The sequence below is a fragment of the Cyprinus carpio genome, chromosome A3, assembly GCF_018340385.1.
Source record: "Cyprinus carpio isolate SPL01 chromosome A3, ASM1834038v1, whole genome shotgun sequence".
NCBI classification, from domain to species: Eukaryota; Metazoa; Chordata; class Actinopteri; order Cypriniformes; family Cyprinidae; genus Cyprinus; species Cyprinus carpio.
Genome location: NC_056574.1, coordinates 33,234,093 through 33,260,501, shown reverse-complemented (window position 1 = coordinate 33,260,501; position 26,409 = coordinate 33,234,093). Strand labels below are relative to the sequence as shown.

General features: G+C 35.4%; 1 protein-coding gene across 1 annotated transcript in view; it reads left to right on the top strand.

Moving 5' to 3' along the window:
* The first annotated feature begins 690 nt into the window (after nt 1–690).
* Nucleotides 691–26,409, top strand: part of LOC109054524 (E3 ubiquitin-protein ligase rnf213-alpha-like) — a 92,861-nt gene continuing 67,142 nt past the window's right edge. Inside the window, 10 exon segments of the mRNA XM_042730865.1 lie at nt 691–865; nt 10,129–10,244; nt 12,259–12,419; nt 12,547–13,256; nt 13,373–13,439; nt 15,173–15,321; nt 15,402–15,572; nt 15,650–15,852; nt 18,124–18,413; nt 20,464–20,723. Of these exon segments, the coding sequence (XP_042586799.1) occupies nt 10,142–10,244; nt 12,259–12,419; nt 12,547–13,256; nt 13,373–13,439; nt 15,173–15,321; nt 15,402–15,572; nt 15,650–15,852; nt 18,124–18,413; nt 20,464–20,723 (2,114 nt within the window). The 5' untranslated portion in view covers nt 691–865; nt 10,129–10,141.

Here is a 26,409-nt window from a genome sequence, read left to right as displayed (position 1 = left end):
GAGGTAGAAAAGGCTAAAAACAGGTGAATTTTGAGAATTTCTATCACATTCAGAGAAATTTTCAAAATGCATGTGGCAACATTGCACTCATAGTGTATGTGTTCATGTGGACTACTCTCCGTCTACACACCAAAAAATAATCATTGTGGGAAGTGTTGTGAGAAAGCACCAAAACATGGTATTTAAGCTTTGCCAGCTGACAAATCAATAAATTAATAAATTAATATTTTAATAACTTAATAAATTGAAAAGAAAGATGAAATAAAATAAATGAATATGACAATGATTTATTTTCCTTTACATTGAGTGCCTTTATTAGGTTATTCTATTAATCACATTTATTTTGCTTATGTTTGTTTAATTTTACATTGTGTTATATAGGATGTTTTGTTTGTTTGTTTGTTTTAATTCAGGAAGATGAGGGCTTCAGGACAATAACTTTTGACCTTTCTGTGGTACATTGATGCTGTAACACCTGTAAGCACAACATGTACTAAAGGCCCTAGTTTTTGTCTTTAAAGTAATGTAAAGTACAAAGAAACAAGTGCAGAATATAGTTCAGTCAGACTATAGGCTATTTCAAGAGTTTCACCTATCTGAAAGTTAACTGAATATTTATGAATATATGCTATTCCCATTTTGCTGTTGGCTTGTAGTTATGCATACGTAGATGAAAATCACGCCCATTTTTCATGAAACGAAACTTTCGTTTCGAGATGTAATCCCTGGCTCTCTTCCTCAGCAGCTAACGTTACTTTCATTGTGTGCGGAGCATGGGAACATGCTCTTAATCTGAGCTGTGTGACTGAGGGTCAAATACACGGTGACAAGTGTGCTCATCTTTGAAATCGCACACCTGCACTAGGTAAGACACAATTCTGAAGTGCACTTGCCTTTATAATGTGTGTCAGTTTAGCTTTAGCATGTCACACGACAAAGAGATCAGACTGTAAGTTCGTATAGATCGGACATGACTATCCATCTGGTCATGTAACTTATACAGCTAAAAACACTCGCACAGCCTCTTGATTATTTTAAGTAAACTTGTCTGAGCATAATTCTAACGTTAGTTAACCGTTAGCTTGCTTGTCAACGTCAGTATTGCGTTGTCGAGTTTATTTCAGTCTTTTTGTTGTGCAATTTTACTGATAAAATATTGGCTTATTATGCACAGATCGTGAAGTTAAGTTGTCGATAGATGTGAGACGTATAAGTTTTGTTTGTATATTAAGTTAGAAGATGATTGTGAAATACAAGTTCGCCATTCAGACACGTCATAGTCTGACGTTATCAATAATAGCCTATAATGTTAAAAGAACAGCACATCATATGTAGATAATATATTCGTATGCATATTTACATATGCGCGTGGTGATTACAATCATAATGTTTATATACTACTAGTTTCATTTTGTGACGGGTTTCTTCTTGCTCGGATTTTTATTTTATCTTTTTTACAGAGAATTGAGCCACAGTGGCCTCTATTGGGACTTGGCAACATGTCATATATGCTTTTACATTGTTTATTTTATTAATTTATTTCTATATTAATTTAGGTGAAATTATTTATTTCTTTATATGTGTATTAATGCATGTACTTTTATTTGTTCTTTTGAGTATGTTGCGAAAGGGTGAAATTTCCATGGAAGTCATGAAAGACTTTGATTTTTACCATAGAACAGTAGTTAGGCACAAGGTAAAGTGGAGGACAATTAATATTGCTTGGAATGGCTTGTTGCTTTTATAAAATGGCATCAACAATAGTATAATAAAACATGGCAAACTATCAATTCTTCCGCCAAGTGACGTAGCTGTTAATGTTTGCCAAGCAACTAGGGCTGGCTCGATACCACTTTTTCAGAACCATTCCCAATCCGATGCCAGAAATGCTGAGTATTGACCGATACCAATACCGATCCGATACCAGCGCAGTTTTTTTTTTTTTTTTTTTTAAATCAAGTGTAGAATTTCTATACCTCAATGTGTATGATCCTTAATGACTTGATGATCAATCTTTTGTGTGTTAAATGAAATCTGCCACATATAAAGTGAAAGTGAAAGTGACGTGGCTAAGTATGGTGACCCATATTCGGAATTAGTGCTCTGCATTTATCCCATCCAAAGTGAACACACACACAGCAGTGAACACACACACCTGAAGCAGTGGGCAGCCATTTTTTGCTGCAGCGCCGGGGAGCAGTTGGGGGTTTGGTGCCTTGCTCAAGGGCACCTCAGTCGTGGTATTGGAGGTGGAGAGAGTGCTGTACATTCATTGCTCTTTGTATTGTTGTAAAATACATTTATGTAAAGGAAGTTTATTTAAAGAAAGAGCAACTTCTTACTGTTTAATAAAATCTTTTTTTTTCTCCAGCTGTACCGAAACTGTACCGAACCGTGATATCAAAACCCAGAGTTTTCTGAACCGTCTTGTTTGTGTACCGTTATGCCCCTAATATACAGCAGGTGAAAAAAAAAGATTTTATTAAACAGTAAGAAGTTGCTCTTTCTTTAAATAAACTCTGTTATAATTAAAATCTTAGGGATAAAAATCTACCTTGGCTAATAACTACTGTGAGCCCTTTTACATTAGGCCTACTATAAGGTTACAGTTAACAATAGAGCCCAAACTTAAATTTAATTACTATTTATTTTTAAATACAACAAGCAACACTCAACTTAAAATGCAAACATGTAAATTGCACATAATGTAGTTTTAAAATTAACTTTTAAATTATAAAAATTCTATTTGCTGTTAAAATATAGCCTATTAATTTACACAGTGCCTCTCATAACTCGTTTCATAACTTGTTTATTTAAAGATTTATTTATTGATAATTAAATAACTGGTAGGTTAAATTATATTTAGTGTGTATTATGTTTTTTCGCGAAATACTCTTCTCTAGACTTCATTCATCGCACACTAATGAGTTGTGGACACTGATGACTTCCTGATATTGGCAAAGAGTGCCAAAACCGCATTTATTGTTTGAATTTCCTGTAAAAAAGGACATAATTTGAAAGATGATAGTTTGTTTCTTATAAAATGTAACAATATATAAAACTGAAATGTTTCCAATGAAGTTTTGCTCGTGCAGTGGTTAAAACAATGTGTTTGTTCGGTACACATGTGTACCGAACAGAAAGACCCGTACCGAAAACTTTTGGTACAAATAGGCTACGTGTATCGTTACACCCCTTATATTTATATATTAATTAATATACTGTAAAATATACTGTAAAAATACATTTCTTTTAAATGTAGAACACAGTATACAAGCTGTTCTTCCTGGTGAGTAAAGGGCAGAGGTGGAAAGAGTACAAAAATATTCTACTCAAGTAAAAGTACCATTACATTAATGAAATTTTACTTAAGTACAAGTAAAAGTACCACTCTAATAATCTACTCAAGTAAAAGTAAAAAGTAGTTCATTTAAAATTTACTCAGAGTAAAAATTACTTAGTTTCATTTTAACAGTGGGAGGGAGGCAAAAATGGGACCACGGGTGTCAAACTCAGTTCCTGGAGGGCCACAGTCCTGCACAGTTTAGATATAACCCTAATTAAACACACCTGATCCAGCTAATTTAATCATTTGGGCTTATTTAAAAACTACATGATATGTGTGCTGGAGCAGGGTTAGAACTAAACTCTGCAGGGCTACGGCCCTCCAGGAACTGAGTCTGACACCCCTAGGATAGGCCTATTAATCTCAAACTAGTTGTTTTTAATTAAAGGAATCAGTTGTTTAGAATAATAAGACATTTAGGCTGTTACCAGGCAAATCAGTATCAACAAACTCATCTTTTCAATGCAGAGGAAATGCAGAAGCTTCATCGGGAGTGGCATTTAGATGTATTTACACAATGTTTTATGCAGGACATGAATGCATTTAACCTGCAGTTACAAACGCATGAATAATGTTTTGATATACAAGACATAAAATGTTGAATACTCATTTGAAATTATAAGAAATTAAATTAAAAAAAAAAATCAAAAAAAAAAAAAATCAAAAGATACTTTAAATGTGAATGTTTAAATATTTAAAATGGCCAGTATGTGTCAGCAAGTCACTGTTAATAAGTGAGTCATTGCGATTAACGAAACACTGTCATGTTGCTCAGAGACGCAAAACTGTGCTTTGGTGGCTGTGTTTGGAATTATTTTTTGTTGTAAAAATAGAGCTAAAAAAGGGAATATGGTGTCTAAAACGCAGGTCTCTTAATTAACTTGTTTACTGACCTGTTGAAAAAAAAAAAAAATATATATATATATATATATATATATATATATATATATATATATATATATATATATATATATATATATATAATCATGAGAAAAAGCCGGCATTCTTCGTGTGATTTTGTTTTACTATATGAAATGATATAAATATGTAAATGTTCTGCCCCTATATCTTCAATTTTCTGATCTTTCTAAATGGATTTTTCAAGACTGAATCACATAGTGAAAGTACGCACTATAAATGCGCGCGCACATCATTAAAACGACAATTATGATATTATCGCAGACGATATATATCGCACACTCCACACCACTGTCTTTTTGGCTAATTTGTGCAAAACCTCTTGCTAAAATGTCAAAGCTTCATTTTAACCACCAATGCAATGATGCAATTACTTAGCTTACCTCTAACGTTACATGCTTGTGAAGGGTTGATGTCTTGTCGAGATTTTATAAGCTGTTAGTTTGGTCTCCCTAGGCAAGCACAGCTTACACTGCATAATAGAGCATAAATATGGCCAGGGGTTCACTTCATTTCCTTCGAGTTCAACTTCAGAATATGACGGGGTTTCGTTTTCAGTGGTGTCTGCACCATAACGCCTGTTTTGTCCGTCTGCATCTTGTGATTTTAGCACCAGTTTGCCCTCCTGCCCATTATTTACTGCAGTAGTTTCCAGGGAGCGATTTTTTTTTTTATTTTTTTATTTTTTTACTCAGTAATTAATGTGTTTTAAAATGTAGCGAAGTACAATACTTAAAACAAAATATACTTAAGTAAAAAGTAAAATTACAGATTTTAAAAATTACTTTAAAAAGTAGAAGTACACAAAAAAACTACTCAATTACAGTAACGCGAGTAAATGTAATTCGTTACTTTCCACCTCTGGTAAAGGGTGTACTCACACTTGGCATGGTTACCTTGAACCAAGCCTGAGTGTGATTATTCAGTTACTCTGCACATGAAGAACATTCATAGTGCTCTCTACTCCAGTGATGTGATCTAACAGACAAACGGTAGAAAGTAACATGCTTTAAAAAATAGAAAGTAACACGTGGGGAAGTCATGGCCTAATGGTTAGAGAGTTTACCGATACCCTAAGGTTGTGGGTTCGAGTCTCGGGCCAGCAATACCACAACTGAGGTGCCCTTGAGCAAGGCACCGAACCCCCAACTGCTCCCCGGGTGCCGCGGCATAAATGGCTGCCCACTGCTCCAGGTGTGTGTTCATGGTGTGTGTGTGTGCACTTTGGATGGGTTAAATGCAGAGCATGAATTCTGAGTATGGGTCACCATACTTGGCTGTGTGTCACGTCACTTTCACTTTCACTTTTTTAGAAACAGCACTTAACTCCAGCAAGATAAAGTCCTTCTATGCAAATCCACTGATCTTTATCTACAGCTCAAGTATAATAATAGGAACATTGAATCATCTTGGAGATTGTTTCATCGTCTTGTCTGTCTCCTCAAACATGACGCACAGTTTGAATGCTGAATGGAGGATGACTGACAGCCGCAGCGGAGAGAAAGTTTATGTGAAACTTGAATTTAACGACTTAAATATTCATCTGTACCTCACAGTAAACTATGGAATGGATTCATATGTACCTCAAATTTAGTGTATGGAATGGTTTATGGTGATTTTTGATTATTTTTGTGCCTTTTGTGGGGCTTAACAATAACACAGAATAGTATACGCAGAATATCAGATTTGGATCGGTCTGATACCCCGATCCTGCAGAAAATGGCATTATGAAAGTGATGGTGAAAGTGACGTGACATACAACCAAGTATGGTGACCCTTTTTAACCCATCCAAGGTGCACACACACAGCAGTGAACACACACCGTGAACACACACCCAGAGGGGTGGGCAGCCATTTTATGCTGCTGCGCCCGGGGAGCAGTTGGGGGTTCGGTGCCACCTCAGTCGTGGTATTGAAGGTGGAGAGAGCACTGTACATTCACTTCCCCCACCTACAATTCCTGCCGGCCCGAGACTCGAACTCACAACCCTTGGATTGCAAGTCCAACACTCTGACCGTTAGGCCCACCTTCCCTGGAGTTATAACGGTGGGACAATCTACCAGAAACTTACATTATCTGTTCAATGATGAACTGCCTTTAACTGTTATTTTTGCATTATTGACACACTCTTTTCCTAATTAATGTTGCTCAGTTGCTTTGACACAATCTGTTTTGTATAAAGCGCTATATAAATAAAGGTGACTTGACTTAACTTGTCCTTTTTGTTACAGTGTATAAAAAGTATTTCATTCAAAAAATGTCTAAAACTCACTGATGGTTGAGTTGTTCTGTAAAGGAATATGTCATTCATTAGGTTCTCAGATATTTTTTTTTTATTAAAAACACTTTTGAAAATTACAAATCCTGTTCTTGTCCTCTGCCAAATTGGACCTACAGCTTTAATAGTTTTATTATGCTAAAAACTGTTATTTAGAATAAAACTCCAATAACAACTTTAAGTTGTTATCATTTACATCAACTGATTAAAAACATGAAATTATACATAAATTCTACAAATAAATACTATTTTACGATTGTCCCCATGTTTTCGGGGACAAATATGTGCAATACGCTTTTAAGGGTATGAATCAGAGTAAGTTACATAATTTGACCGAGGTGAAGCTGACACTGATCAAGGGTTAGATCTGTAATTGAATTGTATGATTTTACACTTGTTTTTGTATGTTTTTTTTTTTTTTTTTGAGGAGGAGGAGGATGAGCTAAAGGATCAGGCCCTGTCATGGTAAAACATCCCAGAAAAGAATGAAAATGTTTTAAATGGGAGTAATGGAAGTTTAAAATGGTCAACCGTCAGGCCCTGTCACATCCCTCGTTCTAGACAGTTTGTCTGATTTTCACCAAAATAGACTCCAATTATCTTCAGACCATGCTGGCAAAAAGTTATCAAAAGATTTTTGATAGAGCAAACAGTTTTTGAATAACGCATCAATTAATTTGTTGGTATGATGCCAAACTGAGTCTGAGGCTGTATGTCTGCAAAGCTTTGACATATTGACACCTTTGTATTTGCCATTGTGACCTCACGTTGACCATGCCTCATCAATTTGGTCACAGCGCCACCTATTGGTCACATTTCTGTAGAGTATATTAGGGTATTGTATTGAAACTGGTTACAATCTATTCTTTGGGTCATGCCGAGAACATACAGTTAGGTCCATATATATTTGGACACTGACACTATTTTCATAATTTTGGCTCTGTATGTCACCAGAATAGATTTAAAGAGAAACAATAAAGATGAAACTGAAGTGCAGGCTTTAAGCTTTATTTCTAGGGGTTGAACAAAAATATAACATCAAATTCTTAGGAATTAAAACAGTTTTTACACACAGTTCCCTCATTTTTAGGTGCTTCAATTTAATTGGACAAATAAATATAATATAAAATAGGAATGCTTACCAAAACGTAAATAAAGAATGCAACACACAACTTTTTCTGCATCAACTAAATCCATAAAGTCAGTCCTGTCACAGCACAGTCAGTATTGTCAAACAGAAAATTATGATATAAAAATGTACTATTTGAGGAAATATTGATGAATTAATCTTTTTAACTGTGTAGATGATGGTGGGGGTAAATATCCACTACTATGTTTTTAAAAATCTCCTATGTAAAGGTAGGTTTTTTTTTTTACAACTGTATGAGTGCCTGGTGGGTATTCTGATACTGTGTACTACAGTTGACCGAAAAGTTGCTTATATTTCTTATAGGAATAACAAAACCATGTTAGATATAATCAGACATGTGACCAATAAGAAAATGCTATTTATATCAAAGAAATTAATTAGGAAACCATTCTAATATATTTAAATTTGTCTGTGACAGGGCCTGATATTTTAGGGTTGAAATGTGTATAAAAATGTATTTTATTCAATCATAAAAACATGCTGAGATGGCATGATACATTATGTGTTTCTCATAGTTTAACATGTCCTCCATATGACTCAACGTTCAGATTTTTCCCCCAAGATTTTTATAAGTGGAAGTGTACGTTTCTGGTAGAATGTCCTCGATACTGAATATCGAATTGGCGCACCCCTACAAGCAACATATAATAAAAATCATAATAATGTTCAGGTTTTTAATAAATGTACAGTAATTATTTCGATCAACTCTTAATTAGTCAAGTCAAGTCAAGTCATCTTTATTTATATAGCGCTTTAAACAAAAAAGATTGCGTCAAAGCAACTGAACAACATTAATTAGGAAAACAGTGTGTCAATAATGCAAAATGACAGTTAAAGGCAGTTCATCATTGAATTCAGTGATGTCATCATGCAGCTCAGTTCAGTTTAAATGGTATCTGTGCAATAATTTGCAATCAAGTCAACGATATCGCTGTAAATGAAGTGTCCCCACTGAGCAGTCCCTCTAAACCGAAGTGTACTGGGCCTCCTCTATGACAATATTACTAATCATATTTTTCAAACCACTGCCTTGATTCAGAGTCTGAGCTTTACAATGAATGTAGCCACTTCGATTAACTCCAAAGTAATGCCAAGTTATTTGCTGATAAATGCCAAAAAAAATAAATAATACAATTTACAAAATGTTTTTTGTGCAATGTACTTTAATGTCAAAAATATCATACAGCTCAGATAGTCATGTCATATGTCATTTGAAAGGTTTAATTGAGTAAAATAAAACAAGCATAATTGTTTGGGGCTTTGAATAAACTGGAGCTAGTTTTTGTACAAGAAGTCACCCCCAGACCCATATGAAAATAATATATTGACATCATCGTTTTACTTGTAACTTCATAAAACATGATCAGATCGTGGAAATGTACCATTATTTAGAGCAGATTCTCCTGATTAAAAAGAGTAACTTTACGTAGCTTTATAAACATGCATATATCATAAAAAATGACACAACATTATTTGCTGAAAATTCTCCGTATTAAAAAGAGCCCAAACTCACCATAATCCATCGCTCCAGTCTAAAGATATCTCTCATAAAGCTATAACAAGTAGAATACAGATGGTAAAAACAATGTAAAATGAATCCGAATGAGATTATGCAGTATTTACAGGCCATAACATATTGAGGTATTGAATGTCAAATTAGACAGATATGAAAAATTTCTCTTGAGCACTCAGATTTTTCTTACATTTTCATCAGCTATTTCTCAGCAGGAGAATGTCCAAATGAAGTAATTTTTTTTCCACTGAAAGTACAGAAAGTTTTCTGTCAAACGATACCAACCTTTTGACTCTCTTTGCTACAGTCTTCGAGTTATGAGTCATTATTTTTTATATTATTTTGTGTGTGCCACTCAGAAAAAAACATCAACTTCAGTGTGGCAAAAATGGCCTCAGGGCTTAAAGGGTTAAATCATTCTGGAGAACATGATTATCAGGTTATTTATGTCAGTTCCGGTGCTGCTGTAAAGAAAAGGGGGATGTGAATATTAAGCCATTCTAAATAAATTGTAATTTTTTCATGTATGCTTCATTTATACATTACAACTTTTCACAATTTTTTGTTATTTTGTGTTAAATTAGAAAAATGCAGAATAGAAGCATTTTAACTAGTGACTTCTGATATTCAGACACAATTGTGTGTAGAAGGCATTTATTGGAGTGTGTCTTAAATACCTTAAGTTATTTTTTTTTAAAGTGGATGTCTGCACTTATATAAAGTGTAGGCTGTTTTCTTTCATTCATATGATTCCCACAGTCTGTGTTTACTAAATTCACTTTCAAGATGCTGAACTTTGATTTATATGCAAATGGAATTAAAACCAATATGGAGTTCTTAGAAGTCATGTGACCACTTGTGTTATCATTATATTGTGGAATAGTTGGTAAAACCCCTTACCTCATTCTTGTGCTCCTTGCAGACTTTATCAGAGAATGAAGTGTCCTCAGTGCAATCATGTGTCTTTGGAAAAGGCACCAAACTTCTGCAGTCAGTGTGCCTATAAGCTAACATCTGAGTCAAAAGAGACAGCAGCAGGTGGGTGCTTGAGTCTTTATAGATCTTACCATTTTTGATTCTTTTGTTTATTTCATTTGTTTCTTTCTATTATTTATTTCCTTGCTTTTTTTTACATTTCTGTTATAGTTTAACGAAATAATAAAGACATGATTTAATATAAAAATACTTTTACTTTGACCATTAGACAGGACATTTTACATGTATATAAAATCTAACACAATATGCAGTATGGTGTACAACTGTGTCTCATTTCACTTATTTGTGGTCAGTAGTTTTTTGTCCATATACCTGTACTTAACTGTGTAGCATTCACTAGGGCTGGGTCACCAGGGTATGGATGGAATAAAAAGTATATTGTTTCACATTATGCTCTATCGTTTATTTTGTGGTGTCCCAAAATACATGGTTTATGGTAATACTTTTTCATCATTTGGATGACTGCAGTTACATGCCACCACAGAACCAGGTGGAGAACGACCAGCCAGGATAAAACAAGGATCTCGTTCCTAAACGAGAGACTACGTCAGTAGCATGGACGCACATTTTTAAGTACTGCAGTTTTAAAACAACAGATTTTATGCATCATAATCCCCGTCTTTGCAAGTATCCACAGTGATTTAGGTCTTAAGAGAGAGTAAACAGCTGAAAAAACACCTGCATATGTAACAGTATATTGGATCCGGACTTCGGTCTTAAAGAGGAAGCTGTCCAATATTCGTTCTGTCTGCCATTCATATTAATCAAACAATATGCTCTTGACTAAATCACTTTTCTATCAAAAGATAAATATAATTAACAGAGTGAAGACTAATTAATTTACACAATGTATGTAGCATTTCTTATTTATTGTAGTTTTTTGTCCTATTGCTTGCAGTTAGTTTTTTTTATCCTGTTTTCATCACTGACTGTTTTTTATCTTCAGTGAGCTTGAGGTTTTTTGTCTCTTTTTAGGCTTGTATTAACTAACTCGTATCGTGCTAAAAGATTTTGGTCATATCGCCCACCCCTAGCATTCACTATATATTAAATGAGTGAGCAGTTTCAAACACAACATAAAGTGATGTGAAAAAGAAAGGACATCCTATTTAATTCCACAAGTTTTCATACCAGTACATAATAAAAAAATCATCTGGTCCTTGGCAGGTTTTAAAATTGGTAAAATTAAACATTAGATGAACAACAGCAACATGACATATCAAAAAAATAAAGCCAATATGGAAAAGCCATGGGTGACAAACTAAGAACACCCTATGATTTAATTGCTTGTAGATCCACTTTAAGCAGCAATAGCTTAATAAACAAGCAATAACTTAAATAAGTAATCATTTTCTGTATGACTTCTGTATGAGCAAAACAACTTTCCTTTTCAGATGATGTCACAAATCCTTTACTTTTCATCTCCTCCCCAACCACCTGTAATGTGGGTTTAACTCATTTTGTATAGTTTAGAAACTATTGAATTCTGCCATCATTTATTTGCCTTCATACTTTATCAGTCTCACAACATTCTGGAGGAATTTTGGCCCACTCTTCTTTACAATGTTGTAGCTCTTACCACAACATTTCAGTCAGGATGATGTTTGGACTTTGACTGGGCTATTGCAACACCTTGATTCTTTTATTTTTCAGCCGTTCTGTTGTAGATTTGCTGGTGTGGTTGAGATTATTGTCCTGTTGCATGACCCAGTTTTGCTGAAGCTTTAGCTGTCAGATGCATGGCCTCACATTTTTTCTCAATGATTATACAGTTCCGCTTAGAAATACTTCACATTACAGAACCAAAATCTGCTGAGAACGACATTCCATGCTGAGTTTATGTCATTAGTATGTTGCAAGCAATGTTGATATATGCCAGATATTTACTACACCATTTGAACAGAACCATTGTCTGTTAACGGAATGGCATTGCGGACAGTGAGTCCTAAATATAGAATTTAAAACTAGAATTAGGTGTAGAGTGAACAAAGGTTTTATAAGAGGTTGTGAGTACTTTTTAGAGACTGCCGTGTGACCTTTGTTTTTTGTTTATTAGACAAGCCACAAGATGAGTCTCAAACATGCTCAAACATTCCACACTGTACCGATGCAGAAATGACTGATATTGGTCGTGAATCAGAAGCATTGAATTACCAGATTGCCGTTGTATCTCCAAAACGACCAAATGAAGATATAAGCCCTAACCCAAAGAAAAAGGTGCTGAACATGAATGTCAATTTTAACATTTAAATATTTTTTTTTTAATATTTATTATTGTCTTTCTATTTTTATTACGCGTTATTGGTGATTTATGATGCCGATTTTATTCACCCTGCTCCTACAGAAAAGAAAGAAAAAGAAGAAAAAAGCAAGTGTTGCAGGAGGCCCTTCGTCTCTGACCTCTGATCTCTCTGATATATCTTTGAATGATAAAGAGAAGAAAATAGAGGAAGACCAATCTTTTGAGAGTGATGGCTCTTACTGCACTGTAGATGACATGCCTAAACCAGCTGAATCATCCTCTCATCTGAGCCCACCAGAGAATGAATCCACTGGGGCAACACAACTCAACACAACTTTACCCCATGCTGGTGTAGATCAGTCTGTTGAACAGTCAAATAGTAGCAAGGAGAGTTGTGTAGCACCTGAAATGTTAAAATCATCTAAGTTAAATTTGATCCAAGAGTCAATCAGCACCAGTACTGCCAATGATTCTCCAGCAGTGTCAGTGGGAGCAGATCAGACAGCTGAAAAAAACAAAACTAAACCTAAGAATAAGGGTCAAAAGAGCATGTCCACAAGAGCACAGACAACTCTAGATCAGAGTGCTAATATGGGAAAGAATGCAAACCTAAAAAGCAGCACAGGCAATCAAAAGGAAACAGATCCTCGGGGCATGGAACCACTGAAGAATTACAGTTCCAGTGGAGATTCAGTGATGAAGGTTGAACACAGTGAGAAGCAGCAGTCTGCTCATGCTAACAAGATGAATCCAGAATTCAAAAACGTCAATGAAAGCGGCATTACAGAAACCAATAAGGACAACCAAAAAAAGTATGCCAAATCTTTTGTTGAATTTTTGATAAAGGTTGCTTCTTTTTTAGACCAGGTTGCTCATGCCATTTGTTAATTAAAATGCAAATAAAACATTTTGTCTTTTAAAATAACAGAAATCAGAATGAGGAACCACAGAAATCATCACAGGACATGGTATTTGGCCCACAAAGTAAATTAAAGGTATAATTTATATAAACCCAAATGCTGGTTGATATATTAGGAAAACGGTCTGTGAACATTTTTTTTTATTTTTTTTTTTTTGATATTGAAAACAGAAACATGAGAAAACGGCACCTTTTTTGTTTTTTCCAAAAAAAAAAAAAAAAAATTTGTTTTTTCCAAAAAAAAAAAAAAAAAAACATCTGATGAATGCAAAGTTATATATTTTTATATATATATATAATAAAAAGAAAACAAGTAGATAGAATAGAAAGAGAATAGAGAACGCTAGTGTTAGAGGGTCTTTGGTAACACTTTCTATGAAGCCTGTATTTATAATACATTATAAGAGTATTCTTAAGGCATTATAATGTAGCAAATTAGCACAAAAGGGAGATTTATGTAAAAACTTATGTTCATTTTAATTAATTACAATTATTTACCTGAGCTGCCAGTAGTAACTGTAGCAGAATTAATATTACAATCAACTGATCTGTTCGTTAACACTTTATGCCTGTATTTATAAGATTGTACATTATAAGGGTATTCTTAAGGCCTTATAGTGAATGCATAATGTTGTTTCATGTCATAAATAATCATAACAACAGTTATAATACATTATAAAACTTGCTTATTTATGGTTATAACTTTTATGAGTATGACCAGGGTGCGATTTGCCGGGGAGGATAGGGGGGATTCCCCCGCCTCTGGTCTATGAAGCCCTGCCTCTGCTGAATTATTTTTATCCCCGGTGGGGATAAAAACATCCCGCAAACCCGCTCTGACATCCCGATCTGAATCAAATGATTCACGATACATGCTTTGAAGTCCCGATCTGAATCAAATGATTTGTGATACGTGATCCAATTGGAGAGCTTCAGAATCATTTTGCAATGCAATGGTTCAAAAATCTCTGTTGTGTTCTTTGCTCACTTTCTCTATATAATTTGTTGTTTGAATAACCGTGGACATTAAATCATTACAATTAATAGGCCTAACGTAGGCCTACAATGTTTTTATTAAACCGAGAACACACTAAATACAGTTTCCGTCCGATTAAAAACATTTCATAAAAATTTTCAAAAGCACCCCCCCTCCCGTTTTTTTTTTTTTTACAAATCGCACCCTGGGTATGATTATTTATAACACTCAATGAACACCATTTTAAATCCACTTAATTTATAATAAGGTTTAAGTCTCATATCTTGACATTTTTTATTTGAGATCTGCACAGTACCTTACTGATATGACAAATATGGTTAAAAGCAAATGTGCCATATAACACATTCATCTGATCAAATATATGACAGTATGGCTGTTTAAGAAAAAATATAGCCTACAGCCTACAGCGATACAGCCTGAGATCAAATGCGACTTCAGCACATCTCAACACAGTAAGCAGTCAGGCTCTGTCAAAGCCATGTTAGTCTGGTTGTTTGATGGGAGAGAGATGAAATAAATGCTTATTCTGTTGCACGAAACTGAAGAAGACATGATGACGGCATCATTTGATCTTTGATTGACCAATCAGTGAAAAGGGGCATTTCATTACCGCCCTCATGTATACGTCATTTACCCATTTTTTTTACCCCTAAACATAAAAACTAAAAATCAAGGCAAATTATTGTTTAGTTTTTTTATTTTTTTATTTAACAAAAAAAAAAAAAAAAAAGATGTAGTTTTCTCATGTTTGTTTTCAATAAAAAACGAAATAGAAATTGAATTTTGACCATTTTGGTTTATTTTGTGTGTAGAAGAATCAGGGTTCCAGTAGAGATGAAGCAGTGAAGGCTGTGCACAGTAAGAACCAGCAGTCTTCACATGAAAAGAAAGATTCTGCTGCTGACCAGAAACACAATGAAAGTGACAATACAAAAAGTCGGTGTGACGTGCCACCAAAAAGGTATACAGAATTGTTTGATAAATGCACTTCTTCACAGCTGTTTGTTTTTACATTATTATTTTCATATTTTTGAACTACAGGAATCCAGCATCAGCTCAACATATAAGTTCCAGTGACAGACTGACAATTTACTTTCATGCAGTCTTGTCAAAAGACTTCAAATTTAACCTAGAAGAAGATCTTATCTTCATAAGGGCCGGTGGTTGCCTTGGTGACTGGAAAAATAATTTGGTCGAGCTGTCTGTGTCACGGTCAGTAAAGTTTTTCTGGACCAATTATCAATTATTAATTACTGAAACCATTTATTTGAAAATAATATGATTTTTAGGGATCTCGGTGAGCATGGATTTCTTGTTGAGGGGAAATTCGTATGCAAGAAGACCAGTGCAGAAGCTGTGTCCATACCATACAAGTATGTTGTATATAAAGCAAAAAAGCAGAAGTATGAGTATGAATACATCTACAAACTGGATTCAAATGAAACCACCAACAGATGTTTGTTTGTCAAACCACGTCTCCTAAATGATGAAGGTAGGTGAAGCTTGTCAAAAGTATATATACTGTGTGTGTGTATATGTACAATATATATATATATATATATATATATATATATATATATATATATATATATATACACAGTGCTTAAATTTATCAGACCACCTGTCATAAGAAAAAACTAATTTTATTGTAATTTATTAGGCAAATAACAAACTGAAATGACTAAATAGTCTTTATGAATTTGTGTTTTTATACCTAAATTTTAGCCAGCACATTCAACTTCTCTCAGAAGGCAGAAATGAATCAAGCATAACATTCAACCATTAAAACTTATTTTTCTATGAAGAACTTCAAGTAAATAACTGTAAAAGGGCATCTGAATAAAAATAATAATAATAAAGGGCTTTACTATTGTTTTTGTGCCTTTCTTGTAACAGTAAAATCAAAACTTAATGGATAACAACAATAATTATATTTTATTATTAGAAATAATACTGTGACTAAAAAGCTTACACACTGGTGGATGATTTTGGTAATCACCAATACTGTTAGTTTAGGGCAGCTGTGGCACAAACCTTACATTGGGTGTTTTATAAATATATATATATATATATATATATATACACACACAGTGGGTACGGAAAGTATTCAGACCCCCTTAAATTTTTCACTCTTTGTTATATTGCAGCCATTTGCTAAAATCATTTAAGTTCTTTTTTTTCCTCATTAATGTACACACAGCACCCCATGTTGACAGAAAAACACAGAATTGTTGACATTTTTGCAGATTTATTAAAAAAGAAAAACTGAAATATCACATGGTCGTAAGTATTCAGACCCTTTGCTGTGACACTCATATATTTAACTCGGGTGCTGTCCATTTCTTCTGATCATCCTTGAGATGGTTCTACACATTCATTTGAGTCCAGGTGTGTTTGATTATACTGATTGGACTTGATTAGGAAAGCCACACACCTGTCTCTATAAGACCTTACAGCTCACAGTGCATGTCAGAGCAAATGAGAATCATGAGGTCAAAGGAACTGCCTGAAGAGCTCAGTGACAGAATTGTGGCAAGGCACAGATCTGGCCAAGGTTACAAAAACATTTCTGCTGCACTTAAGGTTCCTAAGAGCACCTCCATAATCCTTAAATGGAAGTTGTTTGGGATGACCAGAACCCTTCCTAGAGCTGGCTGTCCGGCCAAACTGAGTTATCGGGGGAGAAGAGCCTTGCTGAGAGAAGTAAAGAAGAACCCAAAGATCACTATGGCTGAGCTCCAGAGATGCAGTCGGGAGATGGGAGAAAGTTGTAGAAAGTCAAACATCACTGCAGCCCTCCACCAGTCGGGGCTTTATGGCAGAGTGGCCCGACGGAAGCCTCTCCTCAGTGCAAGACACATGAAAAAACACATGAGGAACTCCAAGATGGTGAGAAATAAGATTCTCTGGTCTGATGAGACCGAGAACTTTTTGGCCTTAATTCTAAGCGGTATGTGTGGAGAAAACCAGGCACTGCTCATCACCTGTCCAATACAGTCCCAACAGTGAAGCATGGTGGTGGCAGCATCATGCTGTGGGGGGGTTTTTCAGCTGCAGGGACAGGACGACTGGTTGCTATCGAGGGAAAGATGAATGTGGCCTAGTACAGGGATATCTTGGACGAAAACCTTCTCCGAGTGCTCAGGACCTCAGACTGGGCCGAAGGTTCACCTTCCAACAAGACAATGACCCTAAGCACACAGCTAAAATAACGAAAGAGTGGCTTCACAACAACTCTGTGACTGTTCTTGAATAGCCCAGCCAGATCCCTGACTTAAACCCAATTGAGCATCTCTGGAGAGACCTGAAAATGGCTGTCCACCAACGTTTACCATCCAACCTGACAGAACGGGAGAGGATCTGCAAGGAGGAATGGCAGAGGATCCCCAAATCCAGGTGTGAAAAACTTTCCCAAAAAGACTCATGGCTGTATTAGATCAAAAGGGTACTAAATACTGAGCAAAGGGTCTGAATACTTAGGACCATGTGATATTTCAGTTTTTCTTTTTTAATAAATCTGCAAAAATGTCAACAATTGTGTTTTTCTGTCAATATGGGGTGCTGTGTGTACATTAATGAGGAAAAAAGCAAATGGCTGCAATATAACAAAGAGTGAAAAATGTAAGGGGGTCTGAATACTTTCCGTACCCACTGTATATACACACACACACATATACATATACACACACTGCTGTTTAAAAGTTTGGGATCAGTAAGTGTGTGTGTGTTAACAGACTTAATTTGTTATTTTGGTATATTGCAGGAGAATGGCATCAGTATGACGATATCATCTGTGTAGAGCCTTCTAAGAATATGTTGAAACGGCTCAAAGATGCTTTTTGGCCTGATCAGAGGAAAGGCGTAATTCAGGGGAGAGAAATCGCTGGTGCAGTCATGCTGGAAACTATTTTTGACCTGCTGAGAAACTGGGGCAAAATGAACCTCTACAGCTTCTTTAGTCAGCTGCGACAGTTTTATGAAGTTTATGGAAACCCTTTTGTATTTGAAAATACAGAAATGAAGTGGTACTCACTCAATTACAATGAAAAAGATGTGAGTAAACCATTTGGATCTCAGCATATACTTTACACATTCATACATGACAACATTAGTTCACCCAAGAATGAAAATCGTCATTTTTTCTGCAGTCACGTCATTCCAAAACTGTATGACTGTCTTCCATGGAGCACAAATGAAGCAATACTGCAGAATATGCAGAATGCTGTTTTCCATAATGGGGACTGGGGTTTTGAAGCTTCGGAAAATACAAAAATGCATAAAGAGGTTTCTGTGGGTCCTTAAAAACTCTTAATTAACCTTTTAAGGGGTCCTAAATTTGGGGACTAAAAACCAGGAATTGTGATACGGCCTAGTGTGATTATTAAACTTCAAAAGGTTATAAGTGAATTTAAATAAATGTGAGTGCTGCACATTTCAAAGTAAAAACACAGTGCTTCTGCGTCTACAGGCTTGTTGTTTCAGAGCAGTTTGCAATCATTGAATACCTCACATTTACGACAAATGATTGCTTATGATCTACTGCTATGTTAATGTTTACATTATGGATTTTATATTGTAATATGTTGTAGATTTCTCTCCCTCATATTTTGAATGAGTAGCTGGAAGTACTAAAGCATAGATGGTTCAAAATAGGAGTTCTGTTATATTTTGGGGTTTTTTATAATTAAAAGTCCCACATTCTGCTTTTCTTTTTTTGTTTTGTTTTTTGGATATTATTGGTATTTTGGTTACACAATAAACTGTATCTGGGAACTAATTAAATGTAAACTTTTGAGGCTTTTCCCTAGGCCATCCCGGCTCAGAAAGGAAAGACTAAGAACATAATTTAAAACATTCAGTATATAGTTGACACTAGAATTGTCGGAATAAAAAATTTCAGTGTATGTATATATATTGAATAAACCTGTCTTGAGTATTTTAAATTTGCGATTGCCCTGTTTGGCAGTTAAAGGGTTAGTTCAGCCAAAAATTAAAATTATGTCATTAATGACTCACCCTCATGTCGTTCCAAACCCGTAAGACCTCCGTTCATCTTCGGAACACAGTTTAAGATATATTAGATTTAGTCCGAGAGCTTTCTGTCCCTCCATTGAAAATGTATGGACGGTATATTGTCCATGTCCAGAAAGGTAATAAAAACATCATCAAAGTAGTCCATGTTACATCAGAGGGTCCGTTAGAATTTATTGAAGCATCGAAAATACATTTTGCTCCAAAAATAACAAAAATTACGACTTTATTCAGGATTGTCTTCTCTTCCGGGTCTGTTGTGAACGCGACTGCTGTGAATGTTGATGTACGATGCTGCTGACGTGTTCTCTGGTGCCCCCAATTACAAAGAAAACACGTCAGCAGCGTCGTACGTCAGCGGCGTCACTGCAGTGTTGTGAACGTGCTCACAAAAGACCCAGAAGAGAAGAAAATGATGAATAAAGACATAATGTTTGTTATTTTTGGAGCAAAATGCATTTTCGATGCTTCAGTAAATTCTAATGGATCCTCTGATGTCACATGGACTACTTTGATGATGTTTTTATTACCTTTCTGGACATGGACAGTATACCGTACATACATTTTCAAAGGAGGGACAGAAAGCTCTCGGACTAAATCTAAAATATCTTAAACTGTGTTCCGAAGATAAACGGAGGTCTTACGGGTTTGGAACGACATGAGGATGAGTCATTAATGACATAATTTTCATTTTTGGCTGAACTAACCCTTTAAATGTGTGCCCCAGCCTATTTAATCAAGTAAAAGTATGTGGGATACATGATTTATTTTGAAATTGTTTGGGTTTGTTCTGTATGGACATACAGGAATTATCTTTATGTATTTATTTTGTGCAGGTCTTAAAAAAAAATTCTAATTTTAAAAACTCTGCAAAAACCCTGTGTAAAATATTATGTACTTCATCAATATTAGTATTTTGTGTTACACTAAAGAAAAGGGGTCATACAGTATGAGTTTGGAATAAATCACTTATGACAAAACTTTCACTTTTTGGTGAACTATGCCTTTAAGATGCACTCAAATGCTAATGTCAACATGAAATATAACATATAGTATCATTTTCATTTGTCAGGTGAGCAGGCTTCTGAAGCAGTTCATGCTTCAGCAGGTGACTCCAGAGTTACAGAAGGACAGCAAAGAAAGGAGTACTTTCATCAAGGATCCACTGAAGGCTGCTCTTATTATGCTGTATGTGTGGAAACAGTATCATCTAGAATTAGACAACGGGACACTTTCTCATCTCTGCACTGCCCTTTGCCTGCCGAAATTACCTAAGGATGAGTTCCTATCTTTCTGGACTGACATAATGGAATCATTCTCAGTGATAAAAAAGTGAGTACAGTTATCTCATTTATACGTTATTACCTCAGAATGTATGTCAGTATGCAGATTTCCCTATTGCTCTCGTGCCAGAGATTATCCCTTTGCGTGTCACTGTTGAATCTCCAGAATCGTTGTTGATTGGGGGCTATCTGGATGTGAAAGTACACATCTTTCAGATCCAGAGAAAAGAAAAGAACACTTGCGAGAGGATCTGTGCAATTTGCAAACTAATTTAACTGGTTTGTTTTAAAACTGCTCACTGATGAATCAGATATTCGTCTCAAGTGGGTGACGATATCTTCAGTTAAAAATAACAAGGAATGACATGTTTTTAATTAAATGTAGTCTATTAAAAAGTACAATATTATGCATTGGAATGTAGTGAAGCAGTAGCAGATACGGAAAGTAGTTGGTGGGTAGACCTCTAAAAGTGTGGGTGGGCCTGAATAATTTGCATCACCTGGCTCAATTTGATAAAAAAACAACAACAACAACAACAAAAGAATCTATGGACTGGTCCCTGCATCTGCAAATCCCCATGGCTTAAGATACCACTATATCATTAACAAAAGCGATCACAATGTCTTGAGCCCTGTGATCAAAAACCTACATTGTGGTACAGTTCATATGCATAGCCCAAAGGCCTATTCACACATAGCAACTTCATGTGTTCTCTCTGATCAGATAGCTATCCAAACATGAAAATAGCAAGTGAAAATATTTATTTGATCCCCTGCTGATTTTGTAAGTTTGCCCACTTACAAAGAAATGAAGGGTCTGTAATTTTTATGGTACGTTTATTTTAACGTATAGAGATAGAATACCAATCAAAAAATCCAGAAAAAAACACATTATATAAAGGTTAGAAAGTGATTTGCATTTCGGTGAGTGAAATAATTTCATGTTCATAACAAACCCAGGTGTGCTCACAATTGTAAAAATTTATGGGAATATACTTCACAGATATTTTACTCATAAGAATTTCTAGGGGTACCAATATTTGTGTCCAATGTTTATTTGAGAAAAATATTTATTTCATAATGAGATTTTCCCCCAATTTTTGGTTGTTTTACTTCAATGAAAGGTTAGGATTTTTTGTGAATTTCAGTAAAAGTCAAAGATCAAAAGGATTAATAATGCAGGTTTATTTTCACAGCCTTCTTTGATCATATTTACCAAGGGTACCAACAATTCTAACCATGCGTGTAAGATGTTTCTTCTAGTTGGTCACCAGGTTTGCACACATCTCTGGAGGGATTTTGATCCACTCCTCTTTACAGATCCTCTCTAAATCCTTAAAGGTCCCCTGAAGTGCCTTGAAACACGCAGCATTATTCTATGTGGTGACGTAATTTCAACTGAAACAGGAAGACAGGGCGGGACATATCTAGAAGCCCACCCCCCTTTTTTAAAAAGCCAATAGCGTTTTGTTTATATCTGCTCAGGCCAGAGCCGTTGAGCTCGGAAAAGCTGCATTTGATAGCCACAGTCTAATAGATTACCCCTAGATTCAAAATGAAACTCTTTAGTAAAACAAAGTAGTGATCATAATCATGCTGAGGTTGTGTAGTTTTAAAAGTGTTTAATATATGCTGACTCGCGCATATGATCCCCTCTGTGCGATCGCCTCTCTGGACCGGACCAAAGTCCGGATCAGACTGTGCGCGCTGCTGCAGTTCACGTGACGCAATTCGAAACCAGACCTAATTTGCCCCAATCAAAAGTATATTTACACTGTCTGAATTAGGGTTGGGAACCGAGAACCGGTTCTTATACAGAACCGGTTCTGTTCTTTGAAAAGAATCGGAACCATAAGCAATTTCTAAGTTTCGGTTCCAAAAACGGTTCTGGTGTGACACGTGACCAAGCGTTGTGAGCAGCCTTCCTCTTTAATTACTGAGCACATTGATTCCAATGACACGCATCTTTAACTACCGAACACATGTTTCTCACGACTGTACGCACACTCGCGCCTTTGATAACTAAATAAATAGACTGCTACTGTTATGTAAGTATGAGGGTTAGATAATTTCGTGTACAGGTCATTTCAAGAGTGATAAACAAAGTGATAGAAAATATTTATTTTCATGCATTTTAAATGTTTAAAAATGTGGAAACAACACATTGCATCACACCATCTTCTGACTGCATTATTATTTGTAAAATAGGGAGTGTGTGTATACATGGCTATAAGTATAACAGTTTATTTCATTAATTTAGGGAAATGAACAAGTGTATTAGCCTTCAAGGGACTATTTGGCCAACCAGCTTATTCCTACTTGAAAAGCAAAATGTTATTGATAGTGTAAAAACATCAACTTTGAAGCACATGCTGATTGATGGACTAGCATTATGTAAAGATAGTCCACTGAAAGTGATTTTAGTGTTTATACATGTGGGTTTTTTTTTAAAGGTTTTATGGAAGGATCAGAGTAGTGACTTGACTTGAACAGACTTGACTTGAACAGACTTGACTTGACGAGGCATGAAACAGACTTGACAGAAACAGACTAGACTCACCAATAGCAGGTTACAACATTAAGAGACAATGTCAAAGACATGGCTACTTATACAGACAATGGGGGTCACATGACAAGAACAAACCAATGGGAAACAAGACACATGACTAAAGCAACCAATGAGCAAACAGAACTGATAATCACATGACAAGACAATAACCAATGAGAACATGACACATACACAAGGCAGAGAAACATGAGGGCAAGGGAAGCATGACACAAACAGTATAAATCAAACTACAAAATAAAAGACATGAAAACAATGAACAAGAAACAAAACCCAAAACATGAAAAAAAAAAAAAACATTACACATTAGTCAACATTACTTACTATCTTCCAGCAATGGAAGGTAAAATAATAAATAATAAAAAAAAACATAATAATAGTTCATTTAAATGGAACCGGAATCTGAAAATTTCTAACAATACCCAACCCTACTTATGAAGATCTTTATACTGTAATATATGTTGAATTTTGACATTGCCAACCTTTAAATTAAGTTGACAGTAAGTAATAAACAGTACTGCGCATTGAGAAGTTGAGTATTGTGCAATTTTCCTTACCACAATTTTTTAATAGTTATTTAATGATTTTAATGGAACCGGAATCGGAACTGGAACCGTAAGGCGGAACTGGAAAATTTCTAACGATTCCCAACCCTAGTCTGAATTATTCCCTATCTTCTACATTGTGCAGTTCATGCCATTTACTGTACAGGAAATACAACACTGTAAACAAGTGTCCGGTCTCAGCCGCAGCTTCAGTGTCTATTTATAGTGCAGGGGGCAGGCGCTTCGGATTCTAGACAGCATTTGATTGGTCAGAAGATTTGATTAGAAGCTGAAGTACGAGGTGATGTCAAAAAAATCGATTATTCATTTTGGCAGAAGTGACAAACTGCAAGCTTTGAAAACTTGTATCTTCTAAATCCGAATTTTGTCACTGTTTTGGAGCACACTGGCTTATAGATAAACTTAAGACTAACAGTGTTGGGGAGTAACGGAATACATGTACCGGCGTTACGTATTCAGAATACAAATTATGAGTAACTGTATTCCGTTACAGTTACAATTTAAATAGTTGGTATTTAGAATACAGTTACATTGTTGAAATCAATGGATTACATGAGGATACTTCTCTGTTTCACAATCTCTAAATAACGTTTATATAAAAAATTTTTTTTTAAATAATTTAAGGCAACGTCATGCATTTCCCAGAAGCCCCAATATAAAAACGAAAAAATGCGCGGTTTGCGTGATTAGTCACATGGAGTCGGAAGAGGAGCAGCGGGAGCTCAGCTACAGGTAGAGATGGAGCCGAAACAACAGAGCCAGGGCAAGAATGCGTTTATATCTTGGAAATTTAAACAGCATTTCACACTAAAAAAAGAGGGAGAACGAAATATATCTATGCAATGCAACCTCTGCTTACCAGCAACCAACCTCCTTTCAGCGTCCAAAGACTCCACTTCCAACCTGAAGAAGCATCTTAAAGTAAGTAATTTTTTTCTTTAAATTAGCCAGGTTTAGTCGTCTGCTGTAGTTTTACTGGTCACCTTGCTATTTTATAGTTGTATCAGGTAGCTACCAGGTCTGTAACGATATGCAATGTGATATGAAACCGAAATCACGATGACACTCATAGCGATGAACTGCGTGTCAATTACAGATTTGCGCAAAACTTTTGCGATTTTTTTTTTTCTAAATGTCGACAAAAAACTATTTTGAAATGACGGTGTTTCCATTAACCGATGTTATGCGACTAAAACGTCATTTTTTTCCTCTCGCGATAAGTAAAATCATTCCAAAACCATGGCAACGGACGTTGGTAGGTTTATGTACTATATCCCAGCCACTGCGCTGGCCATTATTATTAATTGATGGAAATGTGTGTTTTCCAAGCATTAATGGTAAGGAACGACCCTTATTATACTTGTGAGTGGCACATATGAGGTGTTTCAGTGATAGTTGTCTGCTTTAGAACTTTGAAGGAGTTATCAAACAGAAAGCACAAAGGCTTTCTGTAAAGTGAATTTCGATTTGTATTAATTTTATCTTAATTTTAATCAACGTTTCATCAAAAAAATTCCTGGATTTAATAAATAAGTAAATATAGCATACTCATACCACTTGGCTAGCAACATGGGTTCAGGATAGTGCTAAGTGTTGGGAAAATTCGTAAATTCTTCTCTTTTTTTTTTTTTTTAACCAAGCAAAACATCTTTTGCATAAACACCCTCATAGTCTTTGTTCCTCTACAGCAAATTTAAAAATGTTGCACTTTCAGGGAGACTTGGGCCTAACACATTCAGCCACTCATGTGACTTTTTTTTATTCTGATTGTGCTTCTAGTCCTATTAGGATTTGATTAGTAGTGTCCATGTAAACACAGCTATAGTCAGCATTTCTCTCCCTCCAAACACGGTGAGATGAGTTAATACCAAAGAGCTCAATTTTGGTCTTATCTGACCACAGCACTTTTTCCCAAGCCTTCTCTGAATCATTTAGGGCCTGTACATATGCCTTCTTGAGCAGTGGGACCTTGCATGCGCTGCAGGATTTCCGTCCCTTGCTGCGTAGTGTAATACCAATGGTTTGCTTGGTGATTGTGGTCCCAACTGCCTTAAGATCATTAACAAGCTCCTACTTATTTCATTCACTGCAATGTAGATCGATTTCTAACCTTTATATAATGTGTTTTTTTCTGGATTTTTTGGTTGATATTCTGTCTTTATATGTTAAAATAAACCTACCATAAAAATTACAGACCCTTAATTTCTTTGTAAGTGGGCAAACTTACAAAATCAGTAGGGGATCAAATAAATATTTTCCCCACTGTATGTACATTTTACATTTAGTTTAAAAAACTAAAGATATAATGATCTTGAACTTAGCTGATGATTAATATAAAGCAGTGCATATACTGTATGTTGCTCTTGGTGATGTGAACTTTGCATATAGCCCAGTAATTAAGGATTGGATTTATAGTTGTTTTGCGGAGACACATGTAGAAACTAATTAAACTAATTAATTAGTTTCTTAAATAAGAAACTATTTTTAAGCAATGGGACAAAAAACTTTAGTCAAGAGCAGTGAGATATTTTCTCTTTTTTGTTGTTTGATTAACATGAATGACAGACACTGCTGTCACTTTAAAAGCTGTCCTGGATCCAGTA